This window comes from Balaenoptera physalus, assembly GCF_965194825.1.
Source record: "Balaenoptera physalus genome assembly, chromosome: 13".
Classification (NCBI taxonomy): domain Eukaryota; kingdom Metazoa; phylum Chordata; class Mammalia; order Artiodactyla; family Balaenopteridae; genus Balaenoptera; species Balaenoptera physalus.
The window spans coordinates 18,111,178-18,132,742 of record NC_138892.1 but is presented as its reverse complement, the minus strand read 5'-3'; the positions used below and the strand labels follow the sequence as shown (position 1 = coordinate 18,132,742).

Genomic DNA, 21,565 nt, shown 5'->3' with positions numbered 1-21,565 from the left:
GGGATCTTCCCGGACCAGGGCTCGAACCCGTGTCCCCTGCATTGGCAGGCGGATTCTTAACCACTGCGCCAGCAGGGAAGCCCTCTAAGGGTTTTCTTATTGTCATTTCTGAAATGGGAATGGCGTGTGATTAAATGGGATGATATATACCAAACATCCAGCCCAAGGTTGGGCTTGCTGTGAGCACTCATGTTTGTCCCTCACTCAGTAGTAGATCAGCGTCAGAAAGTCCATGCTGCTGCCTCCTTCCACGGTGACATCTGTGTCACGGTTCGTACACTCTGCTTTAAGTCTAGATGTCATGACTTTCTCATTCTTGCCTCTGTTGTGGGGAAACCATTACCAAGTGATTAGAACTGGCACTTTGTTAGTTCACTCAACAACTGTGCCAGGCACAGCTCTAGGCATGGCGGGTGGGGGGTGGAAAGTGGTGAGCTGAAAATTGCCTGTCTCTCATGGAGTTTATATTCTAATGGCTGTATTAGTTTCCTGTTGCTGTTGTAACGAACTACCATTTAGTGGCTCAAAAACAACACAAATTAATTTTCTTACGGTTCTGGAGGTTGGAAGTCTGAAATCGGTTTCTCAAGGTGTCAGCACGGCCAGTTCCTGTGGAGGCTCTGAGGAGAGAAATCTGTTTTGCCTTTTTGGAGGCCACCTGTGTTCCTTGATGCACTCACTGTTCCTCCGTTTTCAAAGCTGCCAGTGCAGCCTCTCTGTCTTTGCATTGATTACTGCAATGAAGTCTCCCTCTGCCTCCCTCTTATAAGGATACTTGTGAATAAGTTGGGCCCCGTGGGATAATCCTGGAAAATCTCCCCATCCCCGGATTCTTAAATCACATCTCCAGAAACTCTTTTACAGGTAATGTATTCACAGGATCTGGGGTTTGGACTTCAGTGTTAGGGGACCATTGTTGAGCCTGTCACAGAGTGGGAGACCACGGTAATTCTGTCAGTGATGACTGCTCTGGAGAAAAACTGCTTGGAGAGTGGCTGAGAGGCTGGGTCGGGGTGGGCCCTGGGAGGAGGCATTGAAATGGAGTCTGTTTGTTCTAAGCCATTTGCCAGAATACTTGGTACAGAGTGAATGTTAAATATGACTGTGGCTCTAGACATTTTAGGCACATGATAGCTGGCAGGTCTAGACGGTTAATTGGTCATGGAGAATCAGCTTCCCTGGTTCTGCTAGGAGGAAGGTAGTGTAGCGAGCATCTCTACTTCACTGGGCACAAAGACAATTCTCTGATTTGTACTCACCTCAGTATTACTGTTTGATAGTTTTCACCCAGCACCACCTGTCAGCATTGATTGAAATTTTCCCTAGGCCAGGAGTTGGCAATGTTTTTTCTGCAAAAAGCCAGGTAGTAAATATTTTAAGCTTTGTGAGCCATATGGCCTCTGTTGAAACTAGTCAACTGTGCTCTTGTTGCAAGAACAGCAGCTCTAGACAATATTGAAACAAGTGGACGTGGCTGTTTTCCAATAAAATTTTATTTATGGATACTGAAATTCGGGTTTCATATAAGTATTGCTCTTGATTTTTTTTTTCCTTTATCATTTAAAAATGTTAAGAAGAACCATTGTTAGCTCAGGGGCTGTGAAAAAACAAAAACAAAAACAAACTACAGGCCTGCTGGGTTTGCCCCTCAGGCTGTAGTTTGCCAGTTCCTGTTATAGACCTGGGGCCCAGGCTCTTATAGAAAGCCTGTAGCATTTAAACCATCATTTAGTTTTATTTCTTTCGTGGCCCATAATCCTCCAAAGCAGAGGCTTGAGGTATATCGCCTAGTGGATGCTGCAGCGTGCTGGCAACAGCAGTCAGATTTCAAAGGAAACAAGCAGTCAGCAGCTCGTATCGTTTATATAATCACTGCAGACAAGGAACCCAGGCAGGAGAATTTAAGCAGTTTGCCCAGGATCACATAAGTGACAAAGTCAGGTTCAGATTTGGACTAAATCCAAGCTCCTAACCTATTATGCTACACCCCTGGTACTTTTTCAGTGTTTTCCCACAGTTTTATTCTCAGGGATGAGAAAGCTGAACTGAAGCCCAGCCTCTCAGTGTACGTAACAGAGTAGGAACTAGCACCCAGGTGTTTTATTCTAAGAATATTTTTGAACATCACATGCATGTGGAGTTGGCACTGGTGATGCAGAAATGAGACAAGATGCTCGTCCTTGTAGAGTTGATGGGATTGTGTGAAGATGCCAGCAGGGGCATCAGAGGAGGATCCAGCCTGCTGGGCACAGTCAAGTAAAGGCTTCCAGCTAAATCTTGAAGGACAGGAAGGGGAGGAACAGTCTTCACTAAGTGCTCTGAGAATCTGTGTTAATGCAGTTGCAAGAAACAGGAGAATGTTGTTTGGGAACCTTAGGGAAACAATGGAACAAACGGGCCTTACGTTGGTGTCTTAGGATGTTGGTAAAAGAGCCTAAAGGAATGCTTTAGAAAGGGTGACATGTTTGTGTACATTGAATAAAAATAATAAAACATCGTGCAGTTGATATACTGGATCAGAATTTGATGGGAAGAGGGCATTTCAGGTGAGAGGCGGTGCAGGTAAGTGCAGGGGACGACATCTGTAAAACATGCCAGAGCTTTTTGACTTAGCCCCTTGGGCAGGCAGGTTCCCTTTTGTAGGAAAGGGAGAATTAGTGACTGAAGGGATTTTTCCTACCAACCACGGTGCCAATATGCTTTATCTCACACTCAGCAGTTGGGGGCGGGGGTGGGGTTGGGGGGAATGTTGATTTTACAAAAGGAAAAAGCAGACTCCCAAGGATTAGGTGATTAGCCCAAGTCACCTAGCCTTGAGAGTGAGAGCAAGTATTTTCACCTAGGTCACTTCCACACCAGAGCTCATGTGTAATAGTTAAAAAAACAAAAACCTGTGCCCAAAGGATAGGGGTCATGTTTGGGGGAAAAATAAAGATGACTTACTCAAATTTTAAAGAAATCTGAATTGCTTTCCGCATTGTGCCTTTCTGGGGGAGTCTGGAGCACTGTTTTTGCTGGGGGTGGGGTGGAGGAAAGGCGTTGAGAGGCAGATGGAAGAATATACAATCTGTAAACCTCACAAACAGATTAGGGGGGGAGGGGGGGTGTATGTTTACACTGCTGTCCTTGGTTCTCAAAATGTGGTCTTCATTCTGCCCACCCCCTTCAGGAAGTCCTTGAGGTCCGAATTATCTTAATACTAAGATACTCTTTGCCTTTTTCACTCATTCTCTTGCACGTCTACCATGGAGTTTTCCAGAGGCTACGTGGCAGGCAGAGTGGTGCAACAGACTGAACACGGAAAAGACATGAACTGTCTTTTATCAAGATAGTTATCATAGAGAATTACAGAGATATAAAATAATGCCACTCTTCTCACTAATTAAAAATGTTTTAATCAATTGTTTATGTTTGACAATGATGTTTGATATTTAAAATTTAAAGATATTTTAAGAACTTAAAATATTTTAATATTTAAGATATTAAATTTTTTTTCTTAGTTTTAGTTACCAATATACTAAGCCCCACATTAACCAAAGCTCTAAATAATTTAAGGTTCTAAAGGGATCCTGAGACTAAAAGTTTGAGAACTCCTGTTCTTTATCAGCTTCTCTGGTCAGTAGTAACCAATATTTCTAGCAGTCGTAATTGGAGAATGGGGGGCATTTTTCTCTTGTGTCTCCTTACCCCATCTGTGTGCACCTTCCTTACACTGTGGAGGAGAGAGCTGTCTTATATTGTCTATCTTACTTTTATCTCAGGTGGGCAACCACTTCCTTGCAGTTGAATGACAGCAACTTCAGTTTTAAGTGGGATTAAAATTTTAAAACATCATGTTTAGTTCTGGGGTCAGCTGAATGCCTCAGTTGCCTGTCTTGCTGATTTTACTTTACAGAACTAAAAATGTTCAGGCTCACTCAGAGCTTTCTTTGTAAAATCTGTGTGCCCAGTTGATATAATTTGACTTAAACTTGAACCACAAGAACCCAGGTCTGATACAAAATTTCAGTACAGAACAGATTTTTATAAACATTGGTAGAGGGAGTATGTAGCTTTCCAGCATGACAGTGCATTTTCCTTCTTTTGTTTCAGTAGATGTGTTGGGGGAGGTGGTTATAAGAACGAGTGGTTTTTATTTAGGCAGCCAGTGATTGTGTTTTGGCACCATCTGTGTTAAAGTACATGCAGATAAAATGAGGCTGAGATTAAAAATGGTTATTTTTCCAGAAGAACATCTAGCTGCATCTATTTGTTAATTCTTTTCAAACAGCAAGTCAGCCCTTCTGCTCTGAGATCAGCTAGAGAGAGGAACGCTTGTGACCTGAGGCTTACATGGCTCCTTTGCTCTGAAGGGCTGTCATTACCAAATTGTCTTTCTCCCCACAGTGCCTTGCACTGGAGGAGGAGCCTCGGCCATAATGCCAGTTGATGAATACTGGCTCTGTTTACCAGCCTCTCAGGTTAGACCTTTTGTACAGACGGTCAGGGTGATGCAGTCTTGCCCCTGCTGCTGCTGGTTTCCAGGTGCTCTCCCTTCAATCCCTGAGCCATGGTGTGTACCTGCCGTGCTGCCTGGGGGCAGCCGCGGTGCCGCGCCTCCTCCGCCTTTCCATACTGCACCCCCTTCTACATCCCAAGCATCCAGTTCTACTGATCCTAAGCTCTTCCTTTTGTCCCCCACATCTGATGGTAGGCAGGAGAAAAATGTGCAGTCTGGGCTGGTAAATTTGGGGGCTTTTTTGATTACCAAGGTTAAAACTTGACTTAAAAAAAAATTTTTTTTGTGTGTGCTTGTTAACAACTTTTCCAGTCATTCTCTCATGTTAGCAGATTTTTTAAATAAGAGATAATTTAAAATATTCACCGAAACAGTGTTCCATGCTAATACGAAATGTAACTAATGTGTTTTAAAACTAGTGGAATCAAAGGATATTTTAAAATTAAAAGTCTAATGTTTATATTATAAATGCCAAGTACATGGAAACTACTAAATATACGAGGCTTCGTACATAAGCAGATTAAAGAAATGAGCTTTAAGGGTCACTTGTTTATTAAACCTTTTTTCCCCATTTATTTAAAATGTCTTATGAAAGCAGGGACTTTTAACTTTTTGTTCAGGTCAGTGTCAATTAGTGATTTTGTTCTGAATTTCTAGATTTTACGCTTTACCTAAACAATGTAGAAAAACTTTAAAATATTTGGCTAACCTGTTTCAGTTGCTATTTACCAGGTCCCTATCTTAATCTATGACCTTAGTCTACTCATTATTCTACCTTTGACTAGAAAGTGAAAATGATTGCCAAATTGTATTGGGTCTATTAAAAACATATAGTACAGATGTTCTTAAAACCTAATTTAAAGCCTAGTTTAAAAATTCTAGGAAAAAAGAGCTGATCAAACTTAATTTAAGTCTAAGTTGATTTTGTCGGACCATCAGGGCCTTAGTTTTGTGTACTATGAGGACACTTCAGAGTAGCTATCTGTGATGTGGAGATGCTTTAGGACAGTCCTAACAGAAAGCAGGTAACTGATGACCACTTGAAGGAAGGTTGAACATTTCCAGTTGCATGCTATGATGTAAATCAGTATTTTTCCTTTGCTTTTCTTTGAAGAAAGGTTTTTCGCAAACCTTTTCAGACATTGCTGCTTTTAAGTTAAGTTATTTTTACTTCCATTGTTTTTCTTCTTTAGGCTTATCAGGAGGGCGGACTTCAAACTCTACTGAAAATGAATGGCTCCGAGGATCTCCCCGAGTCCTATGACTATGACCTCATCATCGTGGGAGGGGGCTCGGGAGGACTGGCAGCCGCTAAGGCAAGGCTTCTTGTGTGTTCTGGGATGTGGATAGAACAGTCACGCCCCCGACAGCATTCTCCAGGTTCCCTGTGGAATTTGTTTGAGCTACTCTTGTGACATTTCATACGTTAACTTGGGCAGGGAACGTTAAGGACATTTTTCCAGGTTCAGCTCTATATTCTTTGTATAAAAATACTGGGGCCAGTATTTTGGGACATATTTTCATTCATTTTAAGTTTGGTTGATTTTTTTTTTTTTTTTTTAAAGATAATAAGGGGTTTGTATGCAAATGGCTTGAAAAGAAATAAATATATTTTTATTCTTTATAAATACGATAATTATTTGTTGTTTTCACTTTGATGATTTCCCTAATCACAGAACCTCCTCCCCAATAGAAAGATGGAGAGCAGTTGGATTTCTTAAGCTTAATCACTAAAAGTTTTTGCCTCCCCTGTGTATGAAATGAGGTAAGAGTGTATCCACTCACTCTGTGGCCTGGAGGTGATGGAGTACAGGACGTATAAATACAGGAGATTAGGAGTATGGCTCCTGGTCCTGAATTGAGATACATTTTCCATGTGTGAGGGGCCCTTGTGCCTGTCATTGTTCCCCATCACCTTGTTTTAAAAGATGAGGTAGTTGTCCTCCTCTAAGGTGTAGCTTGTGAATCAGTAAAGGTAGATTCAAATGAAGCTGTCCAAATTGGGAGCAGGCCAATGTCTGGCAGCAAGCATTGCTTTGCTGTAAATGATTCAGGAGTAATCTCAGATTTTTTTTATTCTAGTGGTGGTGGCTTTGAAGGACACATAGACTCAGTCCTTTCAAATAACCTTTGGAGGTCTAGTTGCAAATACACAAAGCTTATTCTCTGAGAAAGATAAAGCATACTCTGCAAAATGAACTTGCGATGGTTGTCGTCACTCCCCTAAAATAGATTCGGAAACCTTATAGAGATCATCAACTTCTCCACTGGCTCTTCACATGAACATTTTAGGAAATCTGACAATTTCAGAAGAAAAACTTTTCCAGTATTCTGTTTAGAAACTGAAGTAGATAAAACTTCGAAGTACTTATAAAAATATTGTCTTACTGGACACAGGTTGAATCAAGGATTGTAGACTATCAGTATATCTGTTTTACTGCCTGTTTACCACTTGCTTAGAAATGGCCACATATTTTTCAGATTATTGCTTAATTTGTTATCGTTTGGCTGGAATTACATAAGAGGATTCTAGAGATTCCAGCTGACTGACAGTTCTGCAATTGTAATCTGCATATTCTTTGAAGCTACCTTATGACTAAGTATTGCTTAACTTTTACCTTGGAGTTGCACTAATCGTTTTGGTATATGAAATTCTCAGGTATTAATGATTGGTTATGCTTTAGGCATTATAGCTTAGTAAAAATAGCATGGGTTTTCAACAGCCCATTTCCAGTCCATCATGTTAGCCATTCCAACTCATTTTAATAATTTTATTTTCCAGGAGGCAGCCAAATATAACAAGAAGGTGATGGTCCTGGATTTTGTCACTCCAACCCCTCTTGGAACAACATGGGGTAGGCTTTTAAAATACCTTAGAAGTGACTTTGTAGGAGCAGGTTTTTCCCTGGCATGGTTTAAATGGCCCCTAAAGTCCAATTTTAAAATTAAAAATTAAATAAGAAAAAAAAATAACCCAAAACATGTACTTCTTTCACTTGTGCTAAGTTAAAATGGAGTCCAGTTAAATGTTGAAATAGGTAAGTTTTATCAAGATGACTCAGCTGCTTCAAATTAGAAGGAGGCAAGAAGAAGCAGGAAGTCTGGATAAAACAGTGTCATAATTTCTAATTCATCAAATATTTGTGAAGGTGTCACTTCTGTGTCGGGCACTGTTCTGGTGCTGGGTGTAGTCCCTCTGGCCTGTGGAGCTCACACTCCGTAGTGACACTCAGCTAGCATTCTCCTGAGAGGGCTTCGATTTCCTCGCTGTGGAGTCCACTGCCATCTTGCAGTCTTATGCCATTTTGGCTGCCTCCCCACCTGCCTAACGGAGACAAGTTATCACCATGTTCTTTAAACTCAGGGACACTAAATCTTTTTTTTGGGGGGGGTGGGGGGGTGGTGTCATGAATCCTTTGGTGAGAATCAGCGAAGGCTGTAGACCGCCTCCGTAAAGAGATGCTCGTATACACCAAACTTTCTGTGTGGTCCCAGGCCCACTGCAGTCCAGCCACGCCCAGCTCAACAACCCCTTGATCAGTTCTACTCCTAGGGCTGGTGGCAAGTGTAAGGTTGTGCACAAAGTAAGGCTTCAGTTTCTGGCATTTTTATCAGCAGTCAATTAATTTTGAATCTTTGAAGTATGTGGAAGTTGTGGAAATCTGCTCATTTTCATTTTAGGGCAGTGTTGCTGTCTTTGGTCTGTAAGGCTCTCTGAACTTAGAAATGTCACGAGACTTAGGAATAAACTCATATAAACAGTATTGGCTACATTAAGCAAGTAAATTATGATGTTTAGTAGAATAGCACTGGTGCTTGGGGCAGGCCACCCCAAAATACGCACAGTGGCATATTGATTATTTTGAATTAAAGTTACTTAAGAAGTGGCCAGTGCAAGAGGGACACTCTGGCTCTCCTTTTTGTCTCTGAAAGCAGGAAATAAGTCACATGAAGGGTGCACTTCCTGCATCTGGAGGTAGAGAGACAGCCTTATCACAAAAGATAGGGAATTTGGGGCTGAGGAGCCTATTGTACACAAACCTGTCACCTCTTTAATTCATCCCAGGCCTGAACTCTTTAGATTCTTAAATAATTGGGCACCCAAAACTTAAGTTTCTTTGTCCTGTCAGTTTCTCACAAATGTATTGTTTCTTTCTCTAAAAAGTATAAAAGCTGCCTGCTTTGGCTACTTCTTAGGTCCCATTTCTATGAAACCTTCATGTGCACAAATTAAAATTTCTTTCTTTTTCTCCTGGGGATCTGTTATATCAAATTTATTATTAGTCCAACCACAAGAACTCAAGAGGGATAGAAGGGAAATCTCCTCCTCTGTGATGTTAGTAATAATCGTTGCCCTTTTTCTTTGGAGGATTGTAATACAGGCTATAAACTGATTTCTCAATGCTGTTGCAGGTCTCGGAGGAACATGTGTGAATGTGGGTTGCATACCTAAAAAACTGATGCACCAAGCAGCTTTGTTAGGACAAGCTCTCCGAGACTCTCGAAACTATGGGTGGAACGTCGAGGAGACAGGTATGTGGGGGAAGCTGCTCTTCCGTTTGTGCTTCTGAGGGGTTCAAGCTGGGATCTTGCAATGCGCCATCCATCTAGCAAGTAACCCGGAAGTTGTTTCTGTTGTTTGTTTTTTTAATGGATAAAATCACTGCGGTTATCCTGTGTCGTGTTAGCTCTGTAGCTATTATTATGTATGGTAAGAACAGATATTGCACTTGGAGTACCTTTTTATAATAGAAAACCAGAATTCTTTCAGATAAATTCTCATAATTATATAGAGTTTCCTAAGGAAGTGCAAACTACATTTGCTTTCCTTTGAAGCTATTACATTTCTCTCTCACCAAAAAAGTCTGTTCCATGAGCTGATATTTGGGGGGATTGTTTGTTGAGAAGGGGGTTCTGTTGGATTAAAAATATTTAAACTACCATAGAAACCCTAGAAAAGTTGAAGAGGAATCTGTTGACTTTAGAAGGTATAGATGACATTATCTGTAGAAGAATAAAAAGAGGTCTGGCACAGCTTCCTGGCTAATTAATTACGTAGGTCACTATGTCCTTGAAGAGTGAGATTCCAACCCTTAATCTGATTTTAGTTCTGAGGGACATTCGAGGGAAAATCTTCTAACCAGCGGCTAGGGTAAATTGTATTGTGGCTTTTTCTGAGTTTTAATTAACGGTTATTAGATACCCATATGTAAAAGGTATAAACACATGCTTTGAAAATTTTTGCTCTTATTCAAAACTAGTCATGCTTCCTTTGTTGATGCTTTTACTTGAAGTTTTCTTATGCTGGGGTCATATCTCTTTCCTCCGACCCTTAGAAGGCTGCTTTCTCTCTGTGACCTTTGGAGGCCCGAGGCTGGTACTGAGAGTTTTGTTATTTGGTTCTAAGGTGCCATGCTCCATGTCCTTTTCCCTTGCCCAACAAATAAGGCAGTTGAGCTGACTCTTGACCTATGGAACATGAATTTAACACGTCATCTGCTGATGGTCCACCTCTGTTTTTCACCTCTACCCCCCCACCTCCCAAGTTATTCACTCCCATTTCTGAATGCCCAACTGAGTCTGCCGTTAATCCATTCTTTCCCTTCCTGGGAGCCTACTATCAATGTACTACCCAGTTAACAACAGAATCTCCCTTCCGTTAATGTATTAGATTTTTTAGTAGACTTTTTAGAAATCCTACTAGTGAAGTTATATAATATTACTATCGAGTGCTCACGCTTTGTACTTGAGTCTGTGCTGGGGAAATACAGAGATAAATAACACAAATCTGTAGGTACACAGGTTTTGTTATCATTGATGTACCAACTAAGTACCCTGGGAGCCCGGAGGTGGGATCGGTAAATGATTTAAGGGGTGACTGGAGCTGATTTTTTAGATGTTGTGTCCTTGACAGCCAGCAGAGGAGGGGAAGGTCAGTTCATTTAGACAGTGAAGGAACGAGGTACATATTTGAAGAATAGTAAATACCCTGGCGTCTCTAGAGCAGGGAGCATGTGGGGAACATAAGCGAGGACATTTGCTGTGGGCTGAACACCCTGGGTGGTTTGGGACAAGGGTAGGAGGAGGACCGTGGACCAGCTTAGGGAGCTGCACAGTTGTGCTGAGGGCAAGTTGGAACAGATGTTTTGTGATTGTTGGGGTAGTAGCGGGAAGAAAATGGGGAGAGGAGATAAAGACCATAGCTGTAGCAGAAAGGAAGCTATACCATCTTTCCCCACTACCCACCTCAGCCTCCTGCCAGCCTTATGGATTCATCGAGGTCCTGCAGGACAGGAGTTGTGATTAAAGTCATTTTAATCACTCATTTAATCACTCATTTTCCTCTTTATTCTCCATTCCTCTTTATTCTCCATTCCATCTTATTCCAGTACATATGTAAGCCTGCTGTCCCTGGAGGGAGATCCCATTGTTCCATTTGGCAGACAAGGAGACTGAAGCTCTAGGGGGTGGAGTAGTACGCCCATGTCATGGCTGAGAAATTGGCAGTACTAAGGTTTAGACTGAAGCCTTTCTGATTTCACAGCAGATGGAGTGTGCACAAGTGGTGTTCCTTAAACCCTCGTGGCTTCAGTGGCAACTCCTTTGTAGGACCAGAGTTTTAGGAGCTGTTGCAGGGGCAGGTACTTTCAGAGCTTTTGACATGGCTCTGTGTTTACCTCTCCTCACCATGGTCCCCACAAAAGGGGCAAGTTCTATATGTGGTCTGTAGGCCATACTCCTCTGGGTCTTTGGGAGGAAAACCTAAGAACCACTCATTTTATTTTCTAACCACTCTCATAAGATCTGTGATCCCTCCCAGCCCCATCATTCCACACATACTCTTTTTACCAGTATTCTCAGTGAGACTTCTTTCCCCAGGGCACCTAGGGTTAAGATCCTTCCTTTGCCCCATTAAAGTGTAGGTTGTTAGCGTACACAGACTTGGGCACTAGTGCTGACTCTGCTATGTACTACTGTGTGGTGAGGATTAAATTCAACAGTGTGATTAAAATAACCTGCCACTCAGTGAATGTTAGTTTCTGTCCCTTCCTCCTGGACTTGCTTCTTATAACTCTTCCATATTCAGAGCGTCAGTAAATTGGAGCAGACTCCGCCAAGCACTTTTCTTGGCTCTTTGTTTAATGGGTTGTAGAAAACATTTGTGGATCTTACAGGAAGTTGTATATTTGAACAGTTTATTTCCCTCTTAAAGAGAAGGACATGTAACAAGAATACTAATCTGAAAAAGTCTAGTATTTGTTGGGAAAAGTAAGGTCGTTCCAAGCAAATTTTGACTTGTGCGGTAATAATTTCCATATAGTGTCTTCATAGTGAATGCCACTGGCCCTTAAATCTCAATCAGTAACAGTTCTGGAGAGCTATAACTCAGAGTCATGAAAATGTTATTCATTCATATAAGGTCTAGTACTCAAATTGGTATGTAGAAGTAGTGGATGTTAGCTTTAAACTGTCAACTCTTACGAAAAATGAAGTAGGTGGAACAGAATACTTAGTTTGGTTAGAAATGTAGGAAAGTACATATAATGGGTACTTAGAATCTTTAAGAGATAAGTATAGGCGTGTGCCGAGACACATGAGAATCTCTTAGAGATTGTTACACATTCACAATCTTAGGCCTTTACCTAAGTACCTTGTTACCCCAGCAGTCAGTGTTCGCAATCCAAGGTACAATTCCCATTCGTTTCTAGATAAAGAAGAAAAAACTTTGGGTATGGTTATTTTAGTCTTAAGAACTGCCAGGAATTCTGCACTATTTAATTGTATGGTAGTTTTCTAAAAGGGAAGAATATTTGAAGTTGAAAAGGTTGTTTATGTGCTTGAAATGAAGGACTTGCCCTTTTAGACTAAATAGTTACCGGGAAATGATATTTACCAGGTGGCAGCAGAAAAGCTAAACATTTTGTCTTACCTTCCCGTGCAGTGAAACATGACTGGGAGAGAATGACAGAAGCTATCCAGAATCACATTGGCTCTCTGAACTGGGGCTACCGTGTGGCTCTGCGGGAGAAAAAGGTCACCTACGAGAACGCGTACGGGCAGTTTGTTGGGCCTCATAGGATTAAGGTAACCATGTGACAGCGTAAGTAGCTGTTTTTGGTGTGTTTTTAAGCTTTTGTTGGGGGAGGAAAAGAGAAGGTGATTATCCTAATAAAAGTGATAGCCACTGTGACCCAGACCGTCCAGTTTGGTGATCTTGCAGTCACTTCTTAGGGACTTTCTCTTGTGGTGTAGTAAAGGGTAATCTGGATCTGGGGACACATTAGCTGGATTTGAGTCTTGGCTCTGTCACTCCCTAGCATTGGGACTTTGAGCGATCCCTTAACTACTCAGAGTCTTAGTATCTCTTTCTTACTGCATTAGCAAATTTTTATGAGGATCAAATTGGGCAATGTGATAAAACAGCCTTTTTAATTATAACGTTTACAATTCTAAAGGATAATAATATATTAAAAATTGACATATTGGTTCCTTCGTAGGCAACAAACAACAAAGGCAAAGAGAAGATTTATTCTGCAGAGAGATTTCTCATTGCCACTGGTGAAAGGCCACGTTATTTGGGTATCCCTGGTGACAAAGAATACTGCATCAGCAGGTAAGGACAAATTGCAGGGAGAAAAGGGGATTTATGCTTTTTCTTTTTTCTTCAAACCCATTTAATCCTTTTCCTGAAACTTAGTTTTTCCACCACGTTTTTGTCCAGAGGGACAGGGAATTAGGAAAAAGAGAAAGGAAAAACTATTTTAAACCGGAGAACATTAAAAAAATTCAGAACTATAAACATTGGTCATCTTATCACCAAGAGTTAATATCGCTGCTAACATATAGATACATGCTTACAGTATTTATATTTGAAATTTATATTTGTGTGAGTATATGTTATACGTGTATACTATATAAAACCATATGGATATTCACATTTTATAAAATAATTGATAGATACGTTTGTTTTTGTTTTTTCAAAACTAGAATCACATATTACCTTTATGTAGATACTAAAAAAATTAGAGGATAGCAGGCCATTTAGGTTTCTCAAATCCTAGTTTTTCCTTACTGTTTGCCATTTGTATGGTTGCATTGTCAGTGTAGAGGGACCTTCTGAAATCAGCGAGTCAAGCAAGAAGGTTTTGCTGTGTGGTTTATTTTTGTCCATCAAGTGATAATACTGGTGACATTATTGTTCAGGAGTTTTGAATTATGAAGTCATTAAGACATTGTTGATAAGTATGTCTTCTTGGATGCTTTTTGCCCAGGAGTTTCTGGTTTTCTGATGGTGTTATAAATTATTTGTTTTCAGGCTTTTTTTTTCTTTTTCTTTTTTTTGTAATAGGAGTTTATCCTTTGAGCCTCATCGCGGGCAGCTCAGCTGACAACTCTTGTCATTGCTGTCTTGGATGGGCTCCCTTCTCATATTTTAAAAAACTCATCTCCCAACAATGCTTTTATGATCTCTTATGTCTTGTATCTTCCTCACTCTGCTAGAAGATTCTGTCAGGTTTTACTTTTTATAGTTGGTTTTTATATTATAAAACCCATATTTTGAAAGTTTTTCCCCAGCCCTCTCCCCACTCTTTTTTTTTTTTTTAATACTTTTTTATTTATTTGGCTGTGCTGGGTCTTAGTTGCTGCACGTGGGATCTTTTAGATGCGGCATGCGGGAGCTAGTTCCGTGACCAGGGATCGAACCTGGGCCCCCTGCATTGGGAGCGCGGAGTCTTAACCGCTGGACCAGCAGGGAAGTCCCTCTCTCCCCCACCTTGATAATTGGTGTTGTAGGTGAGGGGAAGTAACACCGGGTTTGCACCTCAGGGAGAGCTGAGTGGTGGGAGGAGGGTGGGAGTTTGGGTTTGCAAATGTATGGTTGTAAACATGTAAGTGGAGAATTATTCTGGATAGTACAGAATAAATTTGTTTGACTGGGAGTTGGGCTAATGTCAGAGTTGTATGGTTTACTGTGCTCAGCCACGGTAGCTCGAGCTGCTCCCAGAGCAGCTGAGCGGCAAGACAGGAGAGTGTCTAAGACCTTATAAAAACTTCTCAAATATTATGTGTGTAGCTAATTGAATGTTTTTAATCTTAAAAGTGTCTTGTTCTTAGGAAAGTAAAAAGGTCTACTTTGATATGGTCATTATTCACATATGAACATTTTTCTCTTCTTTCTTTTCTTCCTTTTAAAAAAAAATTTTTTTTTTCAGTGATGATCTGTTCTCTTTACCCTATTGCCCGGGTAAGACCCTGGTGGTTGGAGCATCCTACGTTGCTTTGGAATGTGCTGGATTTCTTGCTGGCATTGGTTTAGATGTCACTGTTATGGTACGGTCCATTCTCCTAAGAGGATTTGACCAGGACATGGCCAACAAAATTGGTGAACATATGGAAGAACATGGTATCAAGTTTATAAGACAGTTTGTACCAATAAAAGTAAGTGGGGTTGCCTATATGTTTGTTGATTCTATACTCATGTTAAAAGGCAAGAGAAGAGAGTTGGGGTGAGTGATAGAAGCCTCCTTTCAGCATTATAAACCATTGGGAATGCTGTAATTCCTCAACTTGTGTGATTTAGGTGTATAAACTGGTACCTTCCTACCACCTAAATAGCTTTGTTCTTGTTTGCAGATTAATAATTTCCTTCCCTTCTCAACTTTACCACCTTTATTAGTTCTCTTCTGTTTAATGCTTTCCTTTATGCATTCCATTATTTTATTATCTTTGGTCTATTATACTTGTTTCTTTCTACATACCAGTTATTTAAATAAGAGTTTAAGATGACTGATTTTTTTTTTTTTTTTTCTCTTTCAAAAGGCATTTCTACTTTGTATACAGTATAGTCCACAGATGCACTATATTATTCTGGCCTCCCTGGAAATGATTATCTAATTTTGTTATGTGGGCTGGCCTTTTTTGCTCATTTAATCTTCTTTTGAAAATGCTGAATAATATGCCAAGTTATATTTGAGACTCGTTAACATTACCACAAATGTTTTGATACATAAGAGTGGCAAAATCGATCACTTTGCATATCTCAAAGTAACAGTTTCCTTTAGGGCAAGTAAGGATGGGACTGTTTTGTTAAAATTAAGGGATTTTAGCTGTCATTTAAAAAATTGCTTAATGGGTTAATAACTTAGGTTTTTTGTGGGACCATGAATCTCTTGATGCTGATTATCTCTTGATGAGCGTGGAGATCAGAATGACTTGGGTTTAAATGCTGTTCTCCCAGTCTCTTGCTATTATGACTCTGGGAGAATTACTTAACTTCTCTGGGCCTCAGTTTCTTCTGTAAAATGATGATAATTGATAGCACCTATCTTAGAGTTCTCATGAAGGTTGCGGTAGCATTACGACGATGATTAGAAAACGACAGCTGTATGTATATGCTATACTGATAGAAAAGTGGCATCTTCCTTTATAATATCTTAACATTTTGGGCATTGTAGGCCCTTTGAGAATGTGGTGGACTATCCCTAGTGAAATAAGCTTGTGTCTGTGTACATAATATCTTGCTGGGGTTACCAGGATGTCCCTGATCCCCGTAGGCAGGTGGTGAATGCTGGCTGTCTTATAAAGTGACCCAGTGGACGAAGCCTTCTGTGGAGAGGAGGGAGAGAGAATGCATTTTAGGCAAGAATATATAGCATGTGCAAAAAGGCCATGGGGAATGAAATTGTTCTAAAGGCAGAAAATGTGCTAGTTACAGGAAAGGCCTGACTGGAACACAGAAGTGAGTGAGGCAGAAAGGAATTTGAGGGAGGGATGAAGCCTTTAATATTTTTAAGCAAATCTAAGCCATGGACCAATTCAACTCTTCTCCAAAAATTAGAATATTTTAATTTAAACGGAAAGACATTTCCAGTATGTTCAAAGGGGCTTAACTACGTAAGAAAGGAAGGGCATTTTAGAAGGGAATCTTTACTATTTGTTGATGTTGAAAATAAAATGACGCTTCACAGTTTTCCCATACAGAGTGTATTGTATTTTAAAGGTAGGGTAGAAATTGCAGTTGATTTTATGGGTCTCTTCAGAGTAAGTATTGTACAGAAACCCATGATTTGGCTGTTGACATCTATGTGTAGTAGGTTAATATGTTCAGACTCATTTGCCAGAGCACAGGTACCAGGGCTTGCTCACCATTCCTACATCCTCACCTGAAGACAACCCCTAGTTATGACAAGCCCACATACCTCCTCACCCACTATGATTTTTAGGGCTTTTTAGGGCTTTCTAGCTCTTATCTGTATCGTGATTGATCTATTTCCATGTCTATTCTTTGTTGACAAAGCTGAACATATGTAGTCAAAAGAGAATCTACGAATGTGAGCAGCATGGGATTAATGGTTCTGGGTAAGTCATAAGATAGGAGCCTGGCAGAAGCAGTAAGTCATTGGTTTAATTTTAGAGATTGTAGTGTACTTTCTCTGGCTTTCTCCTTTGCTGTGCTTTCTCTCTGAATTTTATTCCATTTGAGAACTATTTGAAGGAAAGCCCCTCTTGCAAACATTAAGCAGTGAGAAAGAAGGAAATACATAAAAGAACCACATGTCATCCTAAAGACGTTAATGCGAGGGAGATGGGACATAAAAGACCTTACAAGCCAAGTTTCGTGTTTTAAGTTTGGGTTAACCAGATAGGAGGAGAGGACATAATTAGCCATCTTGATATTGATACATGTCTTTATCATGGAGTAAAACTTTATCACTTTTGTAGGTTGAACAAATTGAAGCAGGGACACCAGGCCGACTCAGGGTGGTAGCTAAGGCCACTGATAGTGACGTAACCATCGAAGGAGAGTATAATACGGTAAGGAATGGACCTCGGTCCTACTTCATTAGAAAACAAATAGTGTGCTCACTGGATGTTTGCTGGGTTGCTAGTTCCAAAACCCTTGGTTCTGTTCCTATTCTAAGACACCTTTATTACGTACGATATTATAATTTGTTTTGGTACAGGGATGGATTCAAATTTCCTCCACTATAACTTAAATATTGTTTATCAGATGGCTATTAAAAGGTATCAACATTTAAAAATGAGCTAGAATTTCTCTGCTCCATGTTCTTTCATTTTCCCAGCCCACCACTTTAAAAAAATAACTTACTTCAGTCATAGGCTATGCTGTCTTTGTCGCTATACTTGGCTAGATTTATTAAGGAATTGTTAACTCCCTTTTTCTTAACAAGAAATAGGTAAGGCTTTTTACTATATCATGTTTAGAAGATTTAATTTAAATGATTTTGATTTGTTTAAACTCTTGCATTATTATCTTAGTAGAATATGTCTTTCCAGGTCTGGAAAATGAATCACATCGCCTTAATAAACAAAAAAATATGATTAAATAACTCATGCAAGGCCTTTCTATTAACAGTCACTATATATTAATAATTTTTCAGGTATTGCTGGCAATAGGAAGAGATGCTTGCACAAGGGAAATTGGCTTAGAAAACCTGGGGGTAAAGTTAAATGAACAGTAAGAAAAAAATCTTTATTATGTTTTATTAAGTGCTATTTCAGTTATTTATAAGATCGATTAATACTGGAGTTTTAGATTTTAAAGTTAGTTTTTACCATAGTTGGAACGTTCCCTTTTTAAGCTTAGAAGACTCTTCTTTCAGTGCCAATCATGATATTTCCTGTTTGTCTTTTTTTGTTTTTTTTTCCTTTTCAAAATCTAAATGAGAGATACACTGGCTTGCATTTTGTTTCTTTAATGTATATGTGTACAGAAAAAGATCCAGCTTCCCAGTGAATTGCTGGTATGTGCTTTGAAAGCTTCATTGAATATGCAGATCTGAACCATGTTCAAAGCTACCAAGTTTTAGGATCACTAGAGTGGTCGCTACATTTCTAGTGACAGCTACCAGTCTGAAAACTTTGATGTTTTATAAGTTAAAATCCCTTTGGACTATACCACTGCACTGGGTAATTGAGACTCTGTTGTCTGCTTACAGGAGTAGCATGGGGTATTTCCCAGTATCACCCTTCTTATATCCAAGTAAAAACAAGTGCTCTGAGAGGCTAGCTGCCTTGGAAATTGAAAATACAGGGTGCCCCCTCTACCCACTTCCAGGAATAACATTTATACAGAAGAGATTTCTTAATCTTAGTGTGAGCATTTTTGCTTTATTATTTTCTTTCCCCTTTGGGTTGGATAGACAAGGGAGTTGAGGAGGTCTGATAAGATTTAGCAGACCAAGTGTTCCACCATTTTAATAACCTACTTGCCTGTTTCCAACTGGGGCCAAGGTTTAGATTTTGTATAATGTTAACAGCTAACATTTATTCTGTACTTACTGGGGTCCATGGACTATTGTGCTTAATGTTTTATACACATTCTCATTCAGTCCTCACAACTCCTTAAGGTAAATGATGTCTTTTTCTTCTCACAATTATTCCCATTATCATTATTCCCATTGATAGGTGGGAAAATGAGGCTTAGAGATGTTAAATAGCCCTCCCAAGATCGCAGAGGTAATAACTAACAGACCTGGTTATCACACTTTAGAATCCTCATTCATTCTTAACCACTGTGTTCTACTTTTCCCATTCCAGGGTTTCTTACAGTTTTCTTATTCCTTTGATTTTCAGAATAGCTAGAATCTCTACGCTTTTGGTTCCTCTGAGTTTTGTTGTTGTTTTGGTAATACATGAGAACATTGCCCTCAGTTAGAGCCACAGTTTTGGGCTTCTTTGGGAGAAAGGGGATTTTGATCTACTTACTTAATAGTGGTAATTGATGATGATTTTAACTGAATGAATTTGCAGGACTGGAAAAATACCTGTCACAGATGAAGAGCAGACCAGCGTGCCTTACATCTATGCTATTGGCGATGTGTTAGAGGGGAAGCTGGAGCTCACCCCAGTGGCAATCCAGGCAGGAAGGTTGCTGGTGCAGAGGCTGTATGGGGGCTCCGCTGTCAAGGTGAGTGTTGGGGCTGTCACCACGGACATGCTGTTGTAATGGTACCTCCCGGTGCTCTGTGTAGGGTGGTTGTGAAGTTTTCCAGGTCTTGAGTAATTTAGTTATTTTGATGATGGCATCCTAGATGTGCTTTATTAACTCTATTCCAGACAAGACATTGTTAAGACCACTGTACCTTTGTGATTTATTATGGAAATTGTCACTCTTAGAATCACACTAAGAATAAAATGAGCCTGGTTAATCAAGTTTCAGTACTATTATGTTCCATATACTCCTAATAGTTGCATTTTACATCAATTTCATTATTACCAATTTGAGTTATAATTTTCTAAATCTTTTTATGGCCCCTGTCTAGGCTGCAAAAGGATTTGGGGATCTAGGTAGTAATGTCAGTGTGCAGAGCTATTTAAACCAATATTCAGGCTTTATTCCCCTGTCCTTTCTAAAAACAGATCTTCTGCTCTTGGAGTGTTGAATGTGTAAGTGATTTTAAAAGTCATTGCAGGAAATGGAAACTCTTGGTTGTGTGTCTCATGGGACTAGATGGCAAGAAAAGAATAAATATGCTCTAATTAGTTTTTTAAGACTTTTTAAAGAACAGTTTTAGGTTCACGGCAAAATTTAGAGGAAGGTATAGAGGTTTCCCTTATATCCCCTGCCCATTACCAACGTTCCTTCCCTAAATATTTTTTTAAAAGGATTCTAGAAATATCGATTGTAAAGAATTTAGTCACTACCCATTTTCCTTGTGCATAAATTATCATGGGTTGATTTAGTTTGGTTACAGCAACTGAAACTTCAAAGAATACTGCTAGTAGAATTTGTGACAAGCATTTTGAATGTACCTGGAGTTGGTTTGGATTGTAGCATATGTTTTGAGGATAACAGGATTGAGGTTAAAAAGGGTTTTTAATCCAAGGTTGTCCTGATCATCCAGGGGATAGTAGTTGGTTCATATCACTATTTGAAATAAACTTAACTACCTCTTTAACTGTTGGAGTTTTTGAGTAATGGTGAACCAAGAAAGGGGTATTCAGAAATAAAATGTGAGGTGCATTTAATTTGTTTTTGACCTTGAGTATTTGTGATTTCCTAAAACGGAAAGAGATTTTTTTATACCAGTAATAACCAGAGGGCAAATATACAAAAATTTGGTACTAAATAAATTTAAAATTATTGTAGCACAAAATTCCTTAAAAAAAAAAAATCTAGTGAATCCACTTACTTTGGACATATCCTTCTATGTGTGAGCATACTACTGTATTCTAGCATTGGCCAGGTAGAGCGAATTCTTTCTTAAAGTGCCTTAAGCTTTTATCAGCATCAGAATTTAATGGAAATTGAAATTAAAGGACTCTTTTTTTGTTGTTCGTTTTTTCCCCCCCGTTTTTAGTCTAACTAATATGACAAGTGCTTTACCGAACAGGAAAGTAAACAGGTGGTGCTAAGTCCCTGAGTTTGAAATCTCACCAGTCTGTCCTTCAAATATAGTAAACAAAGCTGAAATGCTAATAGATATCTAGGTTAATTGTATTTGGGGAAATTACACATTTTTGTTTTGTTTTTAAAGAACTGCGTAATCCTTTTAATTTTTTTTTTTAATCCTTTTAATTTTGCCCAATATGCATTAATTAGAACATTCCCACATATCTGAGAACGTCAGAGGATCCACATCTGCCTTCCTTCCTTCCTTTTAAAGGAGCAGCTCTCTGTTGAAAAATTCAGCTTAACATAAACACCTGCCTAAATTAAATCTGTTCTGGGATTTTAAGAGAACCCAAATTGAATCATGGGTGTTTGTGCCTTCCCTCAAAATTGATAACATATTCATTGCTTCGTAAGAGTGTTGGGAGGAAAGGCGACAGAGAGCGGCTATGTTTGACGTGCTTGGCACTGCTAATAAGTGCTGTATACACATACCTCGTTCCACCTTAGGGCAGCTGTGGAAAATGCTGACATCTTACAGGAAATTAGGTAATTGTCCAAGGTCACAATGCTTGGAGGCAGCCAAGGCATAAATCCAGTCCACATCTGATTGTAGGTACTGCTGTCTTTACCATGAAAATGTATCATCTAAGAGATAAGGAAGATTTGGGAAGTATGGATTATAAAGCGTGCTGAGGATAGAGCAGATG

At 39.6% G+C, this 21,565-nt stretch overlaps 1 protein-coding gene and 1 long non-coding RNA gene across 4 annotated transcripts in view; both read left to right on the top strand.

Moving 5' to 3' along the window:
- The window catches only part of LOC309640621, a 487,501-nt gene that overhangs the window by 48,212 nt on the left and 417,724 nt on the right, over positions 1-21,565 (top strand). The gene's annotated exons all lie outside the window — the stretch shown is intronic.
- The window catches only part of TXNRD1 (thioredoxin reductase 1), a 61,203-nt gene that overhangs the window by 15,761 nt on the left and 23,877 nt on the right, over positions 1-21,565 (top strand). For all 3 annotated transcript variants that reach the window (XM_082419467.1, XM_082419466.1, XM_082419465.1), the window contains 9 exons: positions 5,692-5,814; positions 7,281-7,353; positions 8,912-9,031; positions 12,441-12,583; positions 12,997-13,112; positions 14,713-14,938; positions 17,222-17,314; positions 17,902-17,978; positions 19,274-19,430. In XM_082419467.1, the coding sequence (XP_082275593.1) occupies positions 5,728-5,814; positions 7,281-7,353; positions 8,912-9,031; positions 12,441-12,583; positions 12,997-13,112; positions 14,713-14,938; positions 17,222-17,314; positions 17,902-17,978; positions 19,274-19,430 (1,092 nt within the window). In that variant the 5' untranslated portion in view covers positions 5,692-5,727. The remainder of the gene's footprint in view (positions 1-5,691; positions 5,815-7,280; positions 7,354-8,911; positions 9,032-12,440; positions 12,584-12,996; positions 13,113-14,712; positions 14,939-17,221; positions 17,315-17,901; positions 17,979-19,273; positions 19,431-21,565) is intronic.